Consider the following 22,392-nt stretch of genomic DNA (forward strand, 5'->3'; position numbering starts at 1 on the left):
TTTACCAAGAACACGAAAGACTATGCCACGGAGATGGATGTGAAGGCAAGGCGCGGACGCACACAGCGAACCACTGGATGCCTGGCCGTAGGGTGGTTTGTTTGCCAGTTTGTACGCACCTTATCAATTAGTACTCATACCAATAATAAAAAACTACCCTGGGGACACTAAGTTGAGGTGTAAAAAGATGAGCTATTGCCAGAAGAACGAATGGTTATCAGAAAGACGAATTTTAATAAGAGGTTACCAGATTTGACAATTGTTTACGCATATGACAAATGGTTACTAAAATGATGAAGGTTTATATGACGAGAGTTTACCTGAATGAAGAAAGTTTATTTGACAAGAGTTTACCAGATGACAAATGTTTAACCCAGTAGCAGCGGGGATCATGTTTCTTAATGGTCCCTCCAAGCGAGAAAAATGAGAAAAAAATCAACCCTCACACAAACCATTTCATAATATATATCAAAGCATTTGTGATCAGATTATGTATCATCTATTTTGGGGGGTTTATATCATGGCACAAATTTGGCCTGTCGCTGCTACACGGTAAAGCCACAAATTTGGCCCGTCACTGCTACCGGGTTAAATGAGAAGAGTTTACTAGATTGCTGAAGGTTTATCTGACAAGACTTCAAATTCTGTGCTACTCAATATTTCAAGGTACATTTTGGTATGAGTATCATTTAACATGGTGCATTCAGACTGGCATACGGACACACCCTAGACCATTATATTGCTCCTGTACAAAGTGATCTATTCCTGTTGTGGGGCAAGGGGCAGCATGTTGATAAGTCTGCCTTCAGTGTGCAATGTCTCCTCTTGTGTTATGTATGCTTCATGTGGGTTGGTTGGGTCGTAGCTGCACCAGGCTGAGCACTCACTGACACCACTTTCCCTCACTTCACCCTTCTGCATCAGCTGTTTGCATCTCCTGTTGACAGTCACGAGCAAAACTGGTGCCCACTTATTATATTTTTGGGGCCGTGATTTTTTAGATCAAGTGCAGTCTGTGATTTCTTTACTTAACTGTCATTTCCGGTTCACACTAATGACCAAAACTGTCCTCTGAAAATGGCTCGACTTAATTGTTTTGGGCCTGTAATTTATACCAGTAACCCTTCATGTCTTTACCTAACTGTCATCTCTTGTTGGTATTAGCAAAGCCAGCCTCTGATAAAAGTCCCACTGATTATTTTTGTGGATATCTAATTTAGACCAGTATCCCTCAATCTCCTTGTTTAACTTCCATTTCCAGTTGACATTAGCTAAACCATCCTCTGAAAATGATGCCAACTAACTTCTTTGGGCTCTAATTTAGACCAGTATCCCTCAATCTCCTTGTTTAACTTCCATTTCCAGTTGACATTAGCTAAACCAATCTCTGAAAATGATGCCAACTAACTTCTTTGGGCCCTAATTTAGACCAGTATCCCTCAGTCTCCTTGTTTAACTTCCATTTCCATTTGACATTAGCTAAACCAATCTCTGAAAATAATGCCAACTAACTTCTTTGGGCTCTAATTTAGACCAGTATCTCTCAATCTCCTTGTTTAACTTCCATTTCCAGTTGACATTAGCAAAACCAATCTCCGAAAATGATGCCAACTAACTTCTCTGGGCCCAAATTTAGACCAGTATCCTTCAGTCTCCTTGTTTAACTTCCATTTCCATTTGACATTAGCAAAACCAATCTCCGAAAATGATGCCAACTAACTTCCTTGGTTGATGATTTACACCAGTAGCCTGTAATGTCTTCCTTTCCCTTCTTTTCCTTTTTAAAATCCTCAGTACGCTGGCGGCTACTGACCAACCCTTCCCCTGTCATGATATAAAAAGTATGTGTTAAGTGTGTGAGGTAAAGAGAACACTGACTAGAGGCTTAGCACTTAGATGGTACGCAGATGTTCTCAGTATGTTAGCTTTGATTAAGTCTTAGGGTCGTATTATAAGACATTTTGCTGCCCAAGATCACCTATTTGACAAGGCTTTCGCAGGAGTTGTGGGCATTTCCAGGGGTAGTTTTATGGCCCCTGGTGGTAGTCTGCCCCTTCCTCTGTACCGTGAGCCTGAAGAAACACTCATTAAAACCTGATTGACCCCCTCTTTGACCTTTAGAAATGGCTGATGTGAGAAGCGACAGTGTCTTTTAATACCTTCCTTGACCTCCTCCATGTGCATACCATTAACTTATGTTTTCTCTTTTTAAAGGAGTGGGATCGAACCTTGGATTTTCCTTGGGTATATTCATGTGGTTTATTTATTTAGTTATTTTCGCTTAATGGCTGAAACTAATAACCAAGAGGACCTGTGTTTGCGTGTGTGCGAGTCTGTGTGTGTGCGTGTGTGTGTGCGTCATAGTCTAGTGGATCAACCTTCTCCGCCATGACCAGACTCCACATAGTACAAGAAAATACTGGAATAGCTATCTTTGTAGTAAATTTGAAGCTTAGTAATGTTTGTAAGTAAGGTCAGTTTTAAGTAAAGAGCATTTCTGTCTTGAAGTAACTAATTTGAGAGTATATAGCAGAGTCGATCAGTCATGCTTATTGCAGAATATTTTTTGGATGACTCGCACTCACTATTCAAAGAGGTCAGGTTAGGTCAGAGTGTTATGCTGTGTCTGGTCCTTGCTACACGAGATGGTCCACTAGAACTTGACCCAACACTACCAGCAAACCTCAGCAGTAGTGTGAGTAGTCAGGGCAGCGTGCCATCCATCAGAGTGCAGATTTTAACTTAAAGACGAGGATACTGTTACGTTATCCACTTAATGTTGTTTTTCCGAGATCATGAGACTGGATTTTAACTTTGTGATGATGATACTGTTACGTTATCCACTTAATGTTGTTTTTCCGAGATCATGAGACTGGATTTTAACTTTGTGATGATGATACTGTTACGTTATCCACTTAATGTTGTTTTTCCAAGATCATGAGACTGGATTTTAACTTTGTGATGATGATATTGTTACGTTATCCACTTAATGTTGTTTTTCCAAGATCATGAGACTGGATTTTAACTTTGTGATGATGATACTGTTATGTTATCCACTTAATGTCATTTTTCCGAGACCTCGAGACTGGATGGTACTTAAGCCCTTAGCAATGAGTTCTCACAGTCACTAGTGCATCTGAGACTGAGACTGAGTGCTTTGCTAAGTTAAGTTGACATTAGTAACCACATTGGTTGTAAATACTTGAAATTATTAACATTAACAAAATTTAAACCATCTTCAGCACTCAGAATTACGTATCAACAGTGAATTGGTAGGAGTAGCACCTTGGTAATTAGGCATTGATGGTTACAGTCAGTCCGATACCCTTGGAAAGAGTCCACGCTAGGCTAACACGGCCTCACACAGCACAGACAGGTGGTATTGGGAGGCTGATAGCTCTCCTAGGTAGTATATCATGAGCTGGTGAGCTGTGGAGTGTGTTAGGCTTGTGACTCATTCCCCCACACACTCTTGTCATAGCAGCTAGGATATGTATGTGCTTGTGGTGTTGGTGATAAGTGAGTGTGTTAGGCTTGTCACTCATTCCCCCACACACTCTTATCATAGCAGCTAGGATATGTGTGTGTTTGTGGTGTTGGTGACAAGTGAGTGTGTTAGGCTTGTCACTCATCCCCCACACACTCTTGTTATGGCAGTGAGGATATGTACGGTATGTGTTTTTGGTACGTAGGTGAGTGGGTGAGAGGGTTGTCAGGATGTTCTGTACGACTCTGACACGAGAAAGTGAATGTTGTAGAATGAATGGAGAGTTAGGATGTTACCAAATGAATATGGTTAGGATGGGAGCGATGGGTGATTCCGTCCCTATGAATAACGTGATTGTGGGTGCTGATGACTGTTTGTATATACGTACTGTCCCTTTTTGTGTGTGTCTGTATCACCATTAGTTATTTGGGAAGCCGTACTCTTATAGTGGGTTATAGACTGCCTGTTTGATGATGGGTTAGTCCTTCCAGATTAATATTTTACCCTGGATATTGCAATTTCTGGTTCCCCTCTAAGTTAAATTGTTCCTATAGCACTGTTGAGGTGGGAGTGGCTTACCCTATGCTTAACCCTCCACCAGTTATCAATGCATTTCTCTACCCAGTGTTTCCAGTACTCTTAATATCTGTGGGCATAGGGTTTGCTTCTTCATACAGTGTGGGGACTATATATATGAATTACAAATGATGCTGAACTATCTTGACCCGCCGATGACGTATAGTATAACATTGCCTCCCTCCAGCCAATGTTTCCGGCAGTCTTAGTATCTGTGGGCATAGGGTTTGCTTCTCCATACAGTGTGGGGACTATACAGATGAGTGACAAATGATGCTGCGCTATCTTGACCCGCCGATGACCTATAGTATAACATTGCCTCCCTCCAGCCAGCGTCTCCGGCAGTCCAATAGAGTATCTGTGGGCATAGGGTGTGCTTGTGCTGCTTCTAAGGCTCAGTAACAGGCCGATGACCAGCTTAGCTTTGCACCCAGAATTAATACACTTGTCCTAATTTAAAGTGTACGGAAGTGAGTTTTGTTATGGCCTTTTCGTAACACTGACTTGTACATATTCTTTTTGTGTTCTGTAGGGTTGAGACTGACCTAGGCCGTAATGTTTTCTCTATTGTATGTGGCTGTGGCTGAGAGCTGGGGGCATAGTCTAAGTTATTATCCATAGTGTTCATTTTATTTTGTGTAGCTGCAGAGTTGTTGCCGTGATAGACAGTGATGAGCTATGTGTAACTGTCAGTTGTTGTGACGCACTCAGTGAAAGCTTTTTACACACAAGTGAATTTTGTCTAGACTGCCCAATGTCCAGTGAGCCTAGAAGTCTTTGATAGTGATATGGCTGAAGATTAGTTACTAGATATTGCGATAGAACATTTTCCTTATCAGTTTATTAATGTTGAGTCTATTACAGTTAGCACACATTTGTATAATATGGCTGAAGATTAGTTACTAGATATTGCGATAGAACATTTTCCTTATCAGTTTATTAATGTTGAGTCTATTACAGTTAGCACACATTTGTATAATAGGCAGAGTCAGCTTAACATGTAGAAGCAAAGATTGATATATGTGTAGTATTTAGGTTCATTGCAATCATTATAGCACCAGTTAATTATCATGGTTATTAAAATTTAACGACAAGATCTTTCCCAATATAGAATACATAAGATAATAAAGATACAAAATACTAGAACAATAAAAAAACATTCAAACTGCAACATAAATAATAAAACAAACATCATAAACCCACAATCAAAATTTTGCTCAAATATAAACACAACTTTGGCATCTTTCAAAATCATCTCTCAAATAATAATAATAATAATACAAAACAAGCCCAAGAATGTATTAACTAGTGAGCACCGTTGCCAGATCATCGTACTCAGAGCATAGTATTTGCCGGTTTCTGACGCCTAACTATTGCCAAGGAACACTAGGATCTAACTCTTTTAACGATAACTATAAATGAGTTTCGTTACTGGAGCCCAGAAGACAGTTTTGGGGTAGGAGTCGGGAAATATAAGCGGCTGAGTACGACAATCTGGCAACGTTGGTAGTGACAGGACAGATAGAGTTGGTCAGAATCAAGGTAACTATTTTATATATGTAGTAACGGGAATAGAAGAAAAAAAACAGACCAGCTCTAAAAGAATTAAAAAAACAAGTTAGGACAAAAAACTAGCAACAGGATAGATAGAGAGGAAAATAGAGCCATCAAAACAGTAAACTTGGAAATAATAGGACAAATAGCGAGGAACTCAGACCCATCATAACCTTAACTAGCAAACAATAGGACAGATAGAGAGGAGGATAGAGCCATCAGAACCATAACTAACAACCAATAGGACAGATAGAGAGGAGGATAGAGCCATCAGAACTATAACTAGCAACCAATAGGACAGATAGAGAGGAGGATAGAGCCATCATAACCATCACTAGCAACCAATAGGACAGATAGAGAGGAGGATAGAGCCATCAGAACTATAACTAGCAAACAATAGGACAGATAGAGAGGAGGATAGAGCCATCAGAACCATAACTAGCAAACAATAGGACAGATAGAGAGGAGGATAGAGCCATCAGAACCATGACTAGCAAACAATAGGACAGATAGAGAGGAGGATAGAGCCATCATAACCATAACTAGCAAACAATAGGACAGATAGAGAGGAGGATAGAGCCATCAGAACCATAACTAGCAAACAATAGGACAGATAGAGAGGAGGATAGAGCCATCAGAACCATGACTAGCAAACAATAGGACAGATAGAGAGGAGGATAGAGCCATCAGAACCATAACTAGCAAAACAATAGGACAGATAGAGAGGAGGATAGAGCCATCAGAACCATTACTAGCAAACAATAGGACAGATAGAGAGGAGGATAGAGCCATCATAACCATAACTAGCAACAATAGGACAGATAGAGAGGAGGATAGAGCCATCAGAACCATCACTAGCAAACAATAGGACAGATAGAGAGGAGGATAGAGCCATCAGAACCATAACTAGCAAACAATAGGACAGATAGAGAGGAGGATAGAGCCATCATAACCATAACTAGCAAACAATAGGACAGATAGAGAGGAGGATAGAGCCATCAGAACCATAACTAGCAAACAATAGGACAGATAGAGAGGAGGATAGAGCCATCAGAACCATAACTAGCAAACAATAGGACAGATAGAGAGGAGGATAGAGCCATCAGAACCATAACTAGCAAACAATAGGACAGATAGAGAGGAGGATAGAGCCATCATAACTATAACTAGCAAACAATAGGACAGATAGAGAGGAGGATAGAGCCATCAGAACCATAACTAGCAAACAATAGGACAGATAGAGAGGAGGATAGAGCCATCAGAACCATAACTAGCAAACAATAGGACAGATAGAGAGGAAGTCAGACCCATCATAACCGTAACTAGCAAACAATAGGACAGATAGAGAGGAGGATAGAGCCATCATAACCATAACTAGCAACCAATAGGACAGATAGAGAGGAGGATAGAGCCATCAGAACCATAACTAGCAAACAATAGGACAGATAGAGAGGAGGATAGAGCCATCAGAACCATAACTAGCAAACAATAGGACAGATAGAGAGGAGGATAGAGCCATCATAACTATAACTAGCAAACAATAGGACAGATAGAGAGGAAATCAGACCCACCATAACCAAAACTAGACACAGCACAGCCACAAGAACTCATCCCTACCCCCAACCACCACCACCACCCGCTAACACCCTCCCCCACACAGAGGCGCCACCCGTCGTCTCCCGCCGGGGCTCCGTGGTCACCTCGCCCACCTCGGAGCTGGGCATGCCGATCCTGGAGGTGTCAATGCCCACCACCCCCACCCGCGTCACGCCCCCGCTGTCCTCGCACTCACACTCTCGCTCCCGCTCCCCGTCACCCGAGAAGGAAGACCTGTGGGAGACCATGGTGCGGCATAGGTGAGTAGGGGCCTTTGTTTTGTTGGTGAGGTTTGGTTAGGTTTAGTAAGACAGGTGAATAGGGTTGCATTGTTTTGTTAATTAAGTTACATATGCAAGATTTAGTAGGACAGAAGTAAATAGATAGGATTGTATTTGTTTTGTATGTGAAATGGAGGGGTAATGGGAAGGCAGGAACACCATGGAAACACTTTTTATTATTTTCATTACATGTTGTGGCTGTTTTCCATTGCTAAGAGGTCGATGATTGGAACATTTGTAGGATTGCTCTGTTAAAAAAGAAGAAAATATATGAGAGCTCTGTAAAAAAGAAAATATGTGAGATAGCAATGCCTTCCTTCCTTGGGGTATATATATCCCCAAGGAAATACCAAATACCCCCCCCCAAAAAAAATTAGAAATGTAAAAAGATTAGAAAATAATATATATGATGGTGTTCTTAAAAATAAAAGAAAACGTATGATAGCAGTGTAAAAAAAGAGAAAAAAAAAGAAATAAGAAAAGATAGCCATTTAAAAACGAGAAGAAAGGAAAACTATACGATACCAATTAAAAAAAAGAAGAAACCTTAAAATAACCATGAAAAAAGTAAGTGAAAGCGAGGCAAGTCAAATTCACCCACTCACTGCAAATGAAAAATAATAGTCAGCTGATGGAAGCATGTCAGAAGCGTGATAGAGAGAGAGAGAGAGAGAGAGAGAGAGAGAGAGAGAGAGAGAGAGAGAGAGAGAGTGAGTGGTAATGTTGGCGATGGTATAATAGTGTGGGTAACGTCGAGGCGACGAGAATAACCAAGTGTAAACATAACAACGTGACAATTAGGCCTTCCGCCTGAGGCGGGCGTGTTGGCTGCATGTTGAGGCTGTGAGACGAAGCTATACTCCATTTTTAAACTTTGGAGCCTTAGCCCATCTATATGAAAAAAGTCTCGTGGAAGTTATCGGGGGGGAAGGGAGGCAAGGAGGAAGGGAGGGAATGGAGTAAGGGAGGGAGAGATGAAGGAGAGGGGAAGGTCAGAAGGTAGAGCGAGGAAGGGGGAAAAAAGGGAGAGAAGGGAGAGGAATGAAGGTCTCTTTTTTAGGAGCAGTAAGTAGCGTGCTTTTTTTATTATTGTTTTCTTATTTTATGTCCTTGAACTGTCTCTGCTGTAAAAAAAGAAGAGCGAGGGAGAGAGAAAAGAGAGGGAGATTGATTGATTGATTGATAGTTTATTGTTGCAAGTAGAGAGAGGAGAGGGCGGTTTACATGACCTCTACGGTAGTTTTGCAAGGCTTTGAAATTCGCGCTCGCATTTTGAACACGCAAAACACAAAATACCCCGACGTAGCTCCTCTCAAACCTTTAAAACCTAAGTCTGTATATACCAAGTCAAGTCACTCTGCTTCAAAACTCCTCTCAAGCCTTAGCAAGTAGTCGTAACAAGAACCCGTGTGATATGCCAGTCTCTTCCCTGTGTTGACGAAGTGTAAAGATTCGTAAACACAACACGATGACAATAGGCGTTACATCACCGCTCCCGAGTCAGCTGTTGTGAACGTGTTGGCTGCATGTTGAGGTTATGAGACGGGGCGGAATAGGTGACGGGACGCTGATAGAGGCGTGTTAGTAACGTGCTCTGTTATAATGGTGGTTGAATATACGTTTTGCTTTATATATATATAAGGAAAAGTTTGGGCGCTTATATTACTGTTTAGTCCATTTTTGTCCCTTCGTCTGCATCCTCTAGAAAAGAAAAAAGAAAAAAAGAATAGATAGCCATTTAAAAACGAGAAGAAAGGAAAAACATACGATGCCAATTAAAAAAAGAGCCATAAAAAAAAACAAGTAAAAGCGAGGCAAATCAGGGGCGTGTGTGTGTGAGAGAGAGAGAGAGAGAGAGAGAGAGAGAGAGAGAGAGAGACACACACACACACACACACACACACACACACACACACACACACACACACACACGAGACACTAATTACCGCACCCCTAATCCGCACCTTAACTCTAAATTAGGAAGGCAATTATTAGAGTTTTAGAAGAGTATTTTAATGAGGTCTTGACGAGGTGGAACATGAAGATTTCGATCGCTTATAAGTACGATGATTTAGGAAAAGAGAGAAGCGTGTATGTGTGTGTGTGTGTGTGTGTGTGTGTGTGTGTGTGTGTGTGTGTGTGTGTGTGTGTTTCAAGAAGAGTCAAAGGATGTTTCTTATGCATTGCGCCAAATCTTCTTACTTAACCTTCACATGCGCGTATATTTTCTCCTCTTTTTGTATAATCTCCTTTTCGTTCTTTTTTTTCTTGCATAATCTCTCCCCTCATGCAATCCCCTAACCCGCATCTCCCCCGCCCCCCTCCCTTCCTCTTCCCTCCTGACCTTGCTCCTCCTCCTCTCCCTCCCTCCCTTCCTCCTTCCCTCCTGACCTCCCTCCTCTCCCTCCCTCCCTCCCTTCGTTGTCTGTTGATTCTCTCCCAACCCTCCCTTCCTTCCTCCCTCCCTTTGTCTGTTTATTTACTCTTATTATCTTTTGTGTATTCGTAAGCACCAGCAAACACGAGATAGCGCACACACACACACACACACACACACACACACACACACACACACACACACACCGCATTCGCATTTTCTTTTTTTCTTTTTTATTTCATTTTTTTTATTTCGATTCTAAAATGATAGACAAGTTTATATTGATTTGTTTATTACTACTACTACTACTACTACTACTACTACTACTACTACTACTACTACTACTTTTACTACTACTACTACTACTACCTTTTGCGTGGAAGTTAATCAAATCGTTACCTGGAAATCTACCTGGGGCTTTAATACCTTCTTTTTCCTCTTATTCTACTACTACTACTACTACTACTACTACTACTACTACTACTACTACTTTTTTTTCCTTTTTTTTTTCTTCCTTTCTCCACCTCCTCCTCCTCCTCCTCCTCCTTTTTTCACTCCTACGGAAGATAATGAAGAGAAAGAAGAATCGATTGAACCCTCATGCACATAGAAGAGGAGGAGGAGGAGGAGGAGGAGGAGGAGGAAGAAAAGGTACAATTGATGATGACAGAAGAGGAACTTGAGATTGCTTCCTTCCTCCTCCTCTCCTTCTTCTTCTTCTTCTTCTTCTTCTTCTTGACCATAATAATATATACGACGCCTAGAAATAACCAATCATTCTTCCCTTCCTTCCTCCTCCTCCTCCTCCTCCTCCTCCTCCCACTTAATAACCTCATCTATTTTCTTCACCCCTTCAACATAATACTCCACAGGGCGCCCTTACAAACCCCTCCTCCTCCTCCTCCTCCTCCTCCTCCTCTTCATCTCCTCTTTCCTTTTTTCTCATAATTCGACGTTTCATTTTTTTCTTTTTCATCTTTTTTTCTTTTTAGCTCCTCCTTCTCTTCTTTTATTATCTTCTTTCTTCTCCTCCTCCTCCTCCTCCTTATTTTTTCTTTCCTCGATTCTATTTTTCTTCATTTTCTCTTTTTTTTCTTTTTAGGTCCTTTTCCTCCTCCTCCTCCTTTATTACCCCATTTCTCTTCCTCTCCTCCTCCTGCTCCTCCTCCTCCTTCATTTCTTCTCTCATTTTCTTCTTTTTCATTTTTATTTTCCTTGTTTTTTTCTCTCATTTTTCTTTTGTTTTTGTTCATGGCGATCTGAAAACAATTATTACTTAGTTAGCATCGTAAGGAAAACAAAAGGAAATAAAAGACAACATTGAAAGGAAAAAAAGGGGAAAACAATAATAGGAAAAGAATGAAAAGGAGGAAAAAAATAACGTAAATGAAAAAAAAAAAGAAAATTGTCGATGAAAATAAAGATTGTGAATAAAAATAAAAATGATAAAGAAAAGTAAACACAGTAAACATAAATAAAAATAGCAAAGAAAGAAAATAATAGTAAAAATAATAGGAAAAGAATGAAAGGAGAAACGCAACGAAAAAAATTAAATTGTAGATAAAAATAAAGATTGTAAATAAAAATAAAAATGATTGATAAAAATAAAGTAAAATAAAAATAGCAAAGAAAGAAAAAAATAGTAAAAATAATAGGAAAACAATGAAAGGAGAAAAGCAACGAAAAAATAAATAAATTGTAGATAAAAATAAAGATTGTAAATAAAAATAAAAATGATTGATAAAAATAAAGTAAAATAAAAATAGCAAAGAAAGAAAAAATAGTAAAAATATTAGGAAAAGAATGAAAGGAGAAAAGCAACGAAAAAAAAAGAAAATTGTAGATAAAAATAAAGATTGTACATAAAAATAAAAATGACTGATAAAAATAAAGTAAAATAAAAATAGCAAAGAAAGAAAAAATAGTAAAAATAATAGGAAAAGAATGAAAGGAGAAAAGCAACGAAAAAAAAAAGAAAATTGTAGATAAAAATAAAGATTGTACATAAAAATAAAAATGATCAATAAAAGTAAAGACAATAAACATAAATAAGAATAGTAAAGAAAGAAAAAAAAATAGTCAAAATAATAGGAAAGAGACCTTGTATATATATTTTTGGGGGGTATACGTGAGTCAAGGTCCAGCGTGCCACACTCACATAACCCCCTCCCCCCCCTTCCCCCCTCTCCCCCCCAAAAAAAAGGGAAGGAAAACGCAAGGAAGAAAATACCAGTAGGAAAAAAATAAATAACGAGGGAAAAAAAAATATGCAAAGAAAAACTAAAAAAAACAACAGCAATTCTTAGACCTCGAGATTACAGACAGACAGAACCGAAGGAAAAAAAATAATATCAAACAAACTCGAACAAACAAATCTGGGACCTCAAGATTACAGACAGACAGACTGACAGACAGACGAACAGACAGACAGACGAACAGACAGACAGACAGACAGGCAGGCAGACAGGCAGGCAGACAGGCAGGCAGACAGACAGGCAGACAGATAGACAGACAGACAGACAGACGAACAGACAGGCAGACAGACAGGCAGGCAGACAGGCAGGCAGACAGACAGACAGGCAGGCAGGCAGGCAGACAGACAGACAGACAGACAGACAGACAGACAGATAGACAGACAGACAGATAGACAGACAGGCAGGCAGATAGACAGACAGACAGACAGGCAGGCAGACAGACAGACAGACAGATAGACAGACAGACAGATAGACAGACAGGCAGGCAGATAGACAGACAGGCAGGCAGACAGGCAGGCAGACAGGCAGGCAGACAGACAGGCAGGCAGATAGACAGACAGACAGACAGACAGACAGACGAACAGACAGACAGACAGACAGGCAGACAGACAGGCAGGCAGACAGGCAGATAGACAGACAGACAGATAGATAGACAGACAAACAAACAAACAGACAGACAGGCAGACAGACAGACAGGCAGGCAGACAGACAGACAGACAGACAGACAGACAGACAGACAGACAGACAGACAGACAGACAGACAGACAGACAGATAGACAGACAGGCAGGCAGATAGACAGACAGGCAGACAGACAGACAGACAGGCAGATAGACAGACAGACAGAAACGAAGGAAAAAAATAATGAAGGAAAGAAATTAATTCGAAACAAACCCGGACAAACAAATCTAGGATCTCAAGATTACAGACAGACAGACAGGGCACGCTGCGTTAATCTCAGAGCAAATACAGACACACAAGCCACAAGGTCAAGGCCGCTGGGAGGAGGGGGAGGAAGAAGAAGAAGAAGAGGAGGAGGAGGAGGGCTGAAATAAATGCGGCTGATAAGATAAAACTCATTAACAATATTTTTTTCCTGGAGAGAGAGAGAGAGAGAGAGAGAGAGAGAGAGAGAGAGAGAGAGAGAGAGAGAGAGAGAGAGAGAGAGAGAGAGAGAGAGAGAGAGAGAGAGAGAGAGAGAGAGAGGAAAATGGGAAATCGCAGGAAAATGGAAGGAAAACAGGAAAAAGACGGAAAAAAAGGAAGAGAGAGAGAGAGAGAGAGAGAGAGAGAGAGAGAGAGAGAGAGAGAGAGAGAGAGAGAGAGAGAGAGAGAGAGAGAGAGAGAGAGAGAGAGAGAGAGAGAGAGAGAGAGAGGAAAAAGGGAAGTCGCAGGAAAATGGAAGGATAACAGGAAAAAGACGGAGAAAAAGGAAGAGAGAGAGAGAGAGAGAGAGAGAGAGAGAGAGAGAGAGAGAGAGAGAGAGAGAGAGAGAGAGAGAGAGAGAGAAGGACAGGAAAAAGGGAAATCGCAGGAAAATGGAAGGATAACAGGAAAAAGACGGAGAAAAAGGAAGAGAGAGAGAGAGAGAGAGAGAGAGAGAGAGAGAGAGAGAGAGAGAGAGAGTCACCAGAGACCACACATCATATAAATCAGAAATACAGTCCCTTCATACCTTACAGTGTCTACCTTACCTGTATTAACCATTGATTGCCTTCCCCTACGCTGGCCAGGTGTTGCATAACTTCTCTTACCTGGGGACACACCAGCTCTTGCCTCTACTCCAAGCTCTCCTTCATTACTTATACGGAGAAAGAGGAGGAGGAGGAGGAATGAAAAGAAGGGGAAGTGGAGATGAATGACTAAGGAGGTGGAGGTTAGTGCAGATTAAAGAAGTGGAGATGAAAGACTTTAGTTTATGGAGAGGGAGTGAGGGAGCGATGGAGGTGAAGGTCTTATAAGAGATTGCAATTACAGTATTACCAACACAAATAACAACAACCGCTGGAGATGGAAGAAGTGGAGATGAAAGACTCTGGTTTGTGGAGAGGGAGTGAGGGAGCGATGGAGGTGAAGGTCTTGTAAGAGATGGCAATTACAGTATTACCAACGCATATATTAACAACCGCTGGAGATTAAAGAAGTGGAGATGAAAGACTAGTTTGTGGAGAGGGAGTGAGGGAGCGATGGAGGTGAAGGTCTTATAAGAGATGGCAATTACAGTATTACCAACGCATAAATCAACAACCGCTGGAGATTAAAGACTTAAGTTCGTTGAGAGAGAAAGAGAGAGAGATGGAGGTGAAGGTCTTATAAGAGACGGCAATTACAGTATTACCAACACAAATCACAACAACTGCCGCCTTAAGTTAAACCATTTTCCGCCTTCGTTGATTTCCAGACTTCATTTTCGGCTCCTTTCTCACGTCCTATCATGTTCCTTGCCGTTAACCCTTCAAGGTGTTAATAGAAAGCTCGTACATAAGAACATAAGAACGCAGGAGTCTACAAGAGGCCGGTAGGGGGATCGGAGTCTGGCTGGCGTATATTGCTGGAACTGATGTCAAGGGAATTAAAAAAAGTCTGTCAAAGTAATTAAAACAGAAACGGAGGGCGGGAAAGAGACGATTAGCCGTGTGGAAGGCAGCGTTGCTAAATTATCGTATTAACCACATATCGTATCTATCATTTTTATGCCTCAAACTCTCGTACCTACACAAGTAACGTGAGAAAATCAAAGTTAGTCCCAAAACTGTTGAATATTGAGGTTTCTCGTTCTTTGTGGCTATAGTTATCGGTGAATAACTACGAAAATGAAATGCGATGAGTACGATAATTTGACAACGCTGGTGGAAGGACATGAGAAGTTAGGAGTTAAGGGAAAAAAAAACAGGTAAAGAAAAGATTGACGTTAAAACTGAGGTAAAAAAAATGGGTTAAGGAAAAGATGAAGAAGAAGAAGAAGAGGAAAGAGACAAGAAGTTAGGGAAGGCAATTGAGTCATAGTTGAGAGGGGCGTCATTAGTGGGTCTTTTTTTATGTATATGTGGGTGAGCTTAGTGCGTTTGGTCACGGCTAAGAGGAGGAGGAGGAGGAGGAGGAGGTAGAAGTAGAGAAAAGGAACGCAGGTACCCAGTCTTGGCATTCCTGGAGGAGGGTGAATGAAGGATGGAGGGAAGGAGGGAGAAGGAGGAAGAGGGGACGGTAGATGATAGAAAGGAGGGAGGGAGGAAGAAGGGAAGGAGGATGGGTAAATGAAGGGAGGAAAGGGAAAAGAAGGAAGGGTAGATGAAAAAGGAAAATGAGGGAGGATAAAAGGAGGAAGGGAAGGAAAAAGGCAGTGAAGGAAGGAGTAATGGAAGGAAGGGAAAGAGAAGGATGGATAGGGGAAGGGAGGAAGAATAAAAGGAGGTAGGGAAGGAGTAATGGAAGAAAGGAAGAAGGGAAGGAGAGAGGGATATATATTAAGAGAGAGAGAGAGAGAGAGAGAGAGAGAGGAGAGGATAGAAGAGAAGAGAAGAGAAGAGAAGGGAAGGGAAGGGAAGGGAAGGGAAGGGGAAGAGGAAGAGAGAGAGAGATAGAGAGAAAGAGAGAGAAAGGATAATTCATACTCTAATACAACATTCAGACTTTATTAACATACTTTACATTTACATAACACACATACACACACACACACACACACACCATATCTCGATGGATCACATACATAGACATATTTTCACACGCTCGACACGTCAGTAACACACGTAACATTACCATGCCTTCACGCACCTTAACACACACGCACGCACTCACTGGTATGCGCCCCCAAGTTATGTTCATTGTCAGAGTCATTGGTGAGTTAGCCATCGCAACGGGTTCACATTATACTCTTGGAAAACGAGCCTCATGTTTGTAGTTTCATTAGTACAGCCTCAAATGTGGTATTGTAGAGTTAGAAACGTTTATTGGCCTGGAGATTTTGTATATTTTTTCATGGTACGTCTTATATTTTGGGAAGTCTCGAGAATTGCTTAAATATTTTCCAGCGCGTTCAGAATCGAATGTTATTTGTTTGTTGCTAGCCACCGAGCCTCTTAGTTTGTATTTTCATTGGTATGTGCACTCGTTTTTAAGTTCAGGCTAGTTCAAGAGACTTTGGAAATATTTGGAGAGTTTTTCGAAGTCTGCCTTTTTTTGTTTTTTTTTTTTTTTACATTTTCACGTCTGTTCAGAATCTAAAGGTCATGATTAGCGTCTTTTTTTTTATCTATTTTTTTTTTTCGTTCAGTTTCTTTTGGTTCCTTATCTTTTTCACTTCACGTCTTTTTCTTCCCGTTCTCTTATCTCACTTTTTCAAAACAATTTTCATTCTGTCATCTCATTTTTCATTTAATTTTTCGTTGTTCATTTTGTTACATTTCAATTTTCCTTCAATTTGTTTTGCTTGACTCTCCCTTCAACTTCACGTCTTTTTTCTCGTTCTTTTATCTCACTTTTTCCTTACCATTTTCATTCTGTCATCTCATTTTTCATTTAATTTTTCGTTGTTCATTTTGTTACATTTCAATTTTCCTTCAATTAATTTGCTTGACTCTCCCTTCAACTTCACGTCTTTTTCTTCCCGTTCTTTTATCTCACTTTTTCCTCACCATTTTCATTCAGTCATCTCATTTCTCATTTCATTTTTCGTTGTTCATTTTGTTACATTTCAATTTTCCTTCAATTTATTTTGCTTGACTTTCCCTTTAACTCCGTCTTTTTTTGTTTTTGTGTCGTTATCTCACATTTCATTTCGTATTTCGTAGTATGATCTTACTTTTCAATTTCAGTTTTGCGTAGTTTCATTTTCTTCTCCTCTCTTCACCAGTTCGCTCGTCTCCTCACCGGCGACTTCTGAAACGCAAACTCAGCCGTCTTAAACTTATCACTCAGGATGCTCAAATTCTTCTTACTCACATTGCTATTATTACCATTAAAGTTCCTCTTATTAATACTACCATTCATACACATACTCTTACTATTATTATTATTATTATTCCCCGCGGTTATGGTGGAGAAAATCGTGTTATAAGTCGTTGTGAAAACCGGGGCGAGCTCTGGCGACCCTAAGGACTGACTATGCGTGTGCTGGGTGACATCGAAGTAGGAATTTCTTCTGCCACTCGAAGTCCCGGAGGCTGGTAGGCGATCCAGAGAGCGTGACCGCCTTTGGAGACTCGAACTTGGCGGCTTAGGGGGCGGTAGCGAGTCCTCAAACACGTCCTCAGTGCTGTTTGTTAGCGAGGAATGGGATGGAGGTGATTGGGACCGAGATGGGGGATGCCGAGTTGAGATATCGATGTTCTCCTTGTTCTTCTCGTCGGTCCCGTGGCATGGCTTGACGTGGATGATTCGGGAGAGTTTAGTTCGACCCGACTTGATGCCTTTGTTGATGAAGTTCATGATGTTAGTAGCGGCAGAAGAGGTTGCAGTAGTCTTGGTAGTTGCTGGAATAGTAGTAGTAGTAGTAGTAGTAGTGGTAGTAGAAGGAAGAGGAGGAGGAGGAGAAAGAGGAAGAGGAGGAGGAGGAGGATTTCGATATCAGTTTTTTTTTTTATTACATTGTGGAAGGAAACAAAAAAAAAACATAATTGCTTGTGATTTTCTTCAATGTTTGCGTGTTAGTTGGTCTCTCTCTCTCTCGCATGTTGGAGGTTTTAGAATATTAATCCTTCGTTATGTGGAAGGTTATGAGGTTGGTCGCTTTTCGTTCTCCGCTGGAATGTTTATGTTGCTTATTAATACGTGTGTGTGTGTGTGTGTGTGTGTGTGTGTGTGTGTGTGTGTGTGTGTGAGGGAGGGAGGGAATCAAGTTGTTAATATTTTTCTTTTCCTATTTCATCAAACTCAACTATTTATTTCTATCACTATTTTCATTATTATTCATTATTTGTCATTATTTTTTGCATCATTGAATCATTACTGTCATCATTCAGTCGAGCTTGTAATGTTTGTCTCTTCTTCTCTTCGTATTACAACAAACTTAAACCATTTATTTTTATTATTTTATCACTATTCACTACATATCATCATTATTATGCATTATCATCTTTACTCATTATTATTTTCACGTATATATCATTTCCACACACATTATTTCACTCCTTATACAATCATCAGCTTACCTTGAGATTGGGTGAAGTTCATCGTAATATATATAGCTTCAAATGGTGATGCGTGATGGTGAGGGTGGTGGTGATGGTTGTGACAGCACCCCTCACACCCCATCACCATCAACACTATCCTCTTCTCTTCCCATCTTCTTCAACACAAACACACAGACACACACACTTCAGAGGTCCCAGCAGTACTCAGAGATCGACCATAGGAACCCCGAATATTTGCTAGTGATTACGAGTCCAGTTAGTGATCAGACCATGGTGGGGCAATACACGTCGACTCCGTATATTAGCCAGCAATCACGAGTCCAGTTAGTGATCAGACCATGGTGGGGCAATACACGTCGACTCCGTATATTAGCCAGCAATCACGCGTCCAGTTAGTGATCAGACCATGGTGGGGCAATAGACGTCGACTCCGTATATTAGCCAGCAATCACGAGTCGAGTTAGTGATCAGACCATGGTGGGGCAATACACGTCGACTCCGTATATTAGCCAGCAATCACGCGTCCAGTTAGTGATCAGACCATGGTGGGGCAAAACATGTACACTGTCCCGTCATGCCATAGAGCTCTGAAGTCCATCTTGAAGGGGTAAAAGACGATGAAAAGACACTTGCTTGCTTGCTCCTGTGGGTTCTTGAGAAACAGAAGACGATCGTTTGCTTGGTCTTGTAGGTTCTTGAGAAACAAAAGACGATCGCTTGTGTAATGGTGGAGGAGAATTCAATGCTTCTTAGAGTTCTGGAAATAGAGAGAGATAGAGAATTACGTTGTGGTAGTAGTAGTAGTAGTAGTAGTAGTAGTAGTAGTAGTAATAGTAGTAGTAGTAGTAGTAGTAGTAAACAAAAGCAGTCTTATATTAATCCTTATACCCCAAACGAGACATAATAGACATAAATAGCTTAAGGCAAAGTATAAAGCGCGTGGCATCAGTGCAAATCTCCGTTACATTAGCTCTTGACACGTAGATAGATAGATAGAGATAAATAGATAGATAAAGAGAGATATAATAACCCCCAAAAGAGAAACTAATTAACATCTCAAGTATCTGAGGTAACAAAATGACAGGTTAGGTGGCGGGCGCACGATAATTAAGCAAAAAGAGATACGATAATTATAATAGTTCGATAATTAGACGAGCTCGCACGAGAATATATAATTAATATGAATCGAGTGTCCAGCGGTGTGATAAGTGTAAGATAATTCTTCTGCGGGGTACGATAATTAGACGATAGAGGGTGAGGAGGTACGTTGATGGTTGAGTGGTGTGAAGATGCGATAAGAGATGGGAGAGGGTAATTGAAGGGAAGGTTTGAGGTTGATTAAGGGAATGGGGAAGACTGTAATGGGTTCGGAATGCGTTAAAGTTATGACAGAAGTAGAAAGAAAAGAAGAAAAAGAACTGTGAAGGCTGAAATGGGTTTGGAAAGGGTTGTAGAATAAGGAGGACGATGTAGAATTATAACAAGTAGAAAGAAAAGAAAAAAAAAGAACTGTGAAGGCTGAAATGGGTTTGGAAAGGGCTGTAGAATAAGGAGGACGATGTAGAATTATGACAAGTAGAAAGAAAAGAAAAAAAAGAACTGTGAAGGCTGAAATGGGTTCTTAATGTGTTGAATGATGAGGATGATGAAGAATTATGACAGAAGTAGAAAGAAAAGAAAAAAAAGAACTGTGAAGGCTGAAATGGGTTCGGAATGTCTTGAAGAATGAGGAGGAGGATGTAGAATTATGACAGAAGTAGAAAGAAAAGAAAAAAAAGAACAGTGAAGGCTGAAATGGGTTCTTGATGTGTTGAATGAGGAGGAGGATGTAGAATTATGACAGAAGTAGAAAGAAAAGAAGAAAAAGAACTGTGAAGGCTGAAATGGGTTCGGAATGTGTTGTAGAATAAGGAGGAAGATGAAGAATTATGACAAGTAGAAAGAAAAGAAAAAAAAGAACTGTGAAGGCTGAAATGGGTTCGGAATGTCTTGAAGAATGAGGAGGAGGATGTAGAATTATGACAGAAGTAGAAAGAAAAGAAAAAAAAGAACAGTGAAGGCTGAAATGGGTTCTTAATGTGTTGAAGAATGAGGAGGACGATGTAGAATTATGACAGAAGTAGAAAGAAAAGAAAAAAAAGAACTGTGAAGGCTGAAATGGGTTTGGAAAGTGTTGTAGAATGAGGAGGATGATGTAGAATTATGACAGAAGTAGAAATGAAAGAAAAAAAAGAACTGTGAAGGCTGAAATGGGTTTGGAAAGTGTTGTAGAATAAGGAGGAGGATGTTGAATTATGACAGAAGTAGAAAGGAAAGAAGAAAAAGAACTGTGAAGGCTGAAATGGGTTTGGAAAGTGTTGTAGAATGAAGAGGAAGATGAAGAATTATGACAGAAGTAGAAAGGAAAGAAAAAAGAGAACTGTGAAGGCTGAAATGGGTTTGGAAAGTGTTGTAGAATGATGAGGATGATGTAGAATTATGACAGAAGTAGAAAGAAAAGAAAAAAAAGAACTGTGAAGGCTGAAATGGGTTTGGAAAGTGTTGTAGAATAAGGAGGGCGATGTAGAACTATAACAGAAGTAGAAACGAAAAAAAAAAACTGTACAGGCTGAAATGGGTTCTTAATGTGTTGTAGAATGACTTGAAAGAACGGTGGAGAAGAAGAAGAAGAAGAAGAATGAGTCGTTCGTGAAAAAAAAGAAAAAGAAGGAAAGCTAGAACACAAGAGAACGACTTTATGAATGAATGAATGAATGACAAATATGAATGAATAAAGTTGAAGCGATACGTGAAAAAGGAAGGGGAGCGATGCGTGAAAAAGGAAGGAGAGTGATACGTGAAAAAGGAAGGAGAGTGATACGTGAAAAAGGAAGGAGAGTGATACGTGAAAAAGGAAGGAGAGTGATACGTGAAAAAGGAAGGGGAGCGATGCGTGAAAAAGGAAGGAGAGTGATACGTGAAAAAGGAAGGAGAGTGATACGTGAAAAAGGAAGGGGAGTGATACGTGAAAAAGAAAGGGGAGTGATACGTGAAAAAGGAAGGAGAGTGATACGTGAAAAAGGAAGGAGAGTGATACGTGAAAAAGGAAGGAGAGCGATACGTGAAAAAGGAAGGAGAGTGATACGTGAAAAAGGAAGGAGAGTGATACGTGAAAAAGGAAGGAGAGTGATACGTGAAAAGGTGAAAAGGAAGGGATACGTGAAAAGGAAGGAGGATACGTGAAAAAGGAAGGGTAGTGATACGTGAAAAAGGAAGGTGAGTGATACGTGAAAAAGGAAGGGGAGTGATACGTGAAAAAGGAAGGAGTGATATGAAAAGGAAGGGAGGATACGTGAAAAAGGAAGGAGAGTGATACGTGAAAAAGGAAGGAGAGTGATACGTGAAAAAGGAAGGAGAGCGATACGTGAAAAAGGAAGGAGAGTGAAATAGAAGACGACAAAAAAAGGAGAATAAGAAGAAGGAGAGAAGATAAGATAAGAGACATGGAGGAAAGGGAAAAGAAAATAACAGGAAAATAAGAAACAGTAGAAGAAGACAATGAAAATAATAATAATAATAATAATGAAAACAAAAACAAACATTAATGAAATATATCCGAAAGTGAAGAAAAAAACAAGAAAAACAAAAAAAAAGAAGGGGGTGGAGGATGAAAATAATAATAATGATAATAATAATAATGAAAACAAACACAAAAATCAATTAAATATACCTGAAAGTAAAAAAAAAAAAAAGAAGGGGCGGAGGAGCTAAACACAGAACATAGAGTAATAATAATAATAATAATAATAATAATAATAATAATAATAATAATAATAATAATAATAATAACAATAACCAGAAGAGGAAGGAAGGGGAAACCGGTTAAGAGTGGAGGGGGAACAAAAGGAAAAAAAAAAGAGAAAAAAAAGAAAGTTGGGACAAAGGAACTAAGGAAGAAATAGAACATGAATAGAGGAATTATAATAAGTGAAGGGGAAGGAGGAGAAGGGGAAGGATGGGAAGGGGAGTAAAGAACAACAAAAACATGAATACAGGAATGATAACAAAGGAAAGGATGAAGGAGAAGAAGATAACATAGAAGAAGAAGAAGAAGAAGAAGAAGAAGAAGAAGAAGAAGAAGAAGAAGAAGAAGAAGAA

The 22,392-nt window shown here is 40.1% G+C and overlaps 1 protein-coding gene and 1 long non-coding RNA gene across 13 annotated transcripts in view; one reads left to right on the forward strand and one right to left on the reverse strand.

Moving 5' to 3' along the window:
• LOC127004782 (probable phosphorylase b kinase regulatory subunit alpha) overlaps positions 1-22,392 on the forward strand; it is a 58,505-nt gene that overhangs the window by 15,045 nt on the left and 21,068 nt on the right. For 10 of the 12 annotated variants that reach the window (XM_050872900.1, XM_050872899.1, XM_050872902.1 and 7 more), the window contains one exon: positions 7,278-7,473. In XM_050872900.1, the coding sequence (XP_050728857.1) occupies positions 7,278-7,473 (196 nt within the window). Of the gene's footprint in view, positions 1-2,214; positions 2,245-7,277; positions 7,474-22,392 lie in introns of all 12 variants that reach the window. The other 2 variants (XM_050872908.1, XM_050872910.1) reach the window with 1 other exon arrangement.
• The window catches only part of LOC127004784 (uncharacterized), a 9,284-nt gene continuing 2,606 nt past the window's right edge, over positions 15,715-22,392 (reverse strand). Inside the window, exons 2-3 of the long non-coding RNA XR_007757998.1 lie at positions 18,274-19,012; positions 15,715-17,595 (exon numbers count right to left, since the gene is read on the reverse strand). This is a non-coding gene — a long non-coding RNA (uncharacterized LOC127004784). The remainder of the gene's footprint in view (positions 17,596-18,273; positions 19,013-22,392) is intronic.

The sequence above is a fragment of the Eriocheir sinensis genome, chromosome 29 (assembly GCF_024679095.1).
Source record: "Eriocheir sinensis breed Jianghai 21 chromosome 29, ASM2467909v1, whole genome shotgun sequence".
Classification (NCBI taxonomy): domain Eukaryota; kingdom Metazoa; phylum Arthropoda; class Malacostraca; order Decapoda; family Varunidae; genus Eriocheir; species Eriocheir sinensis.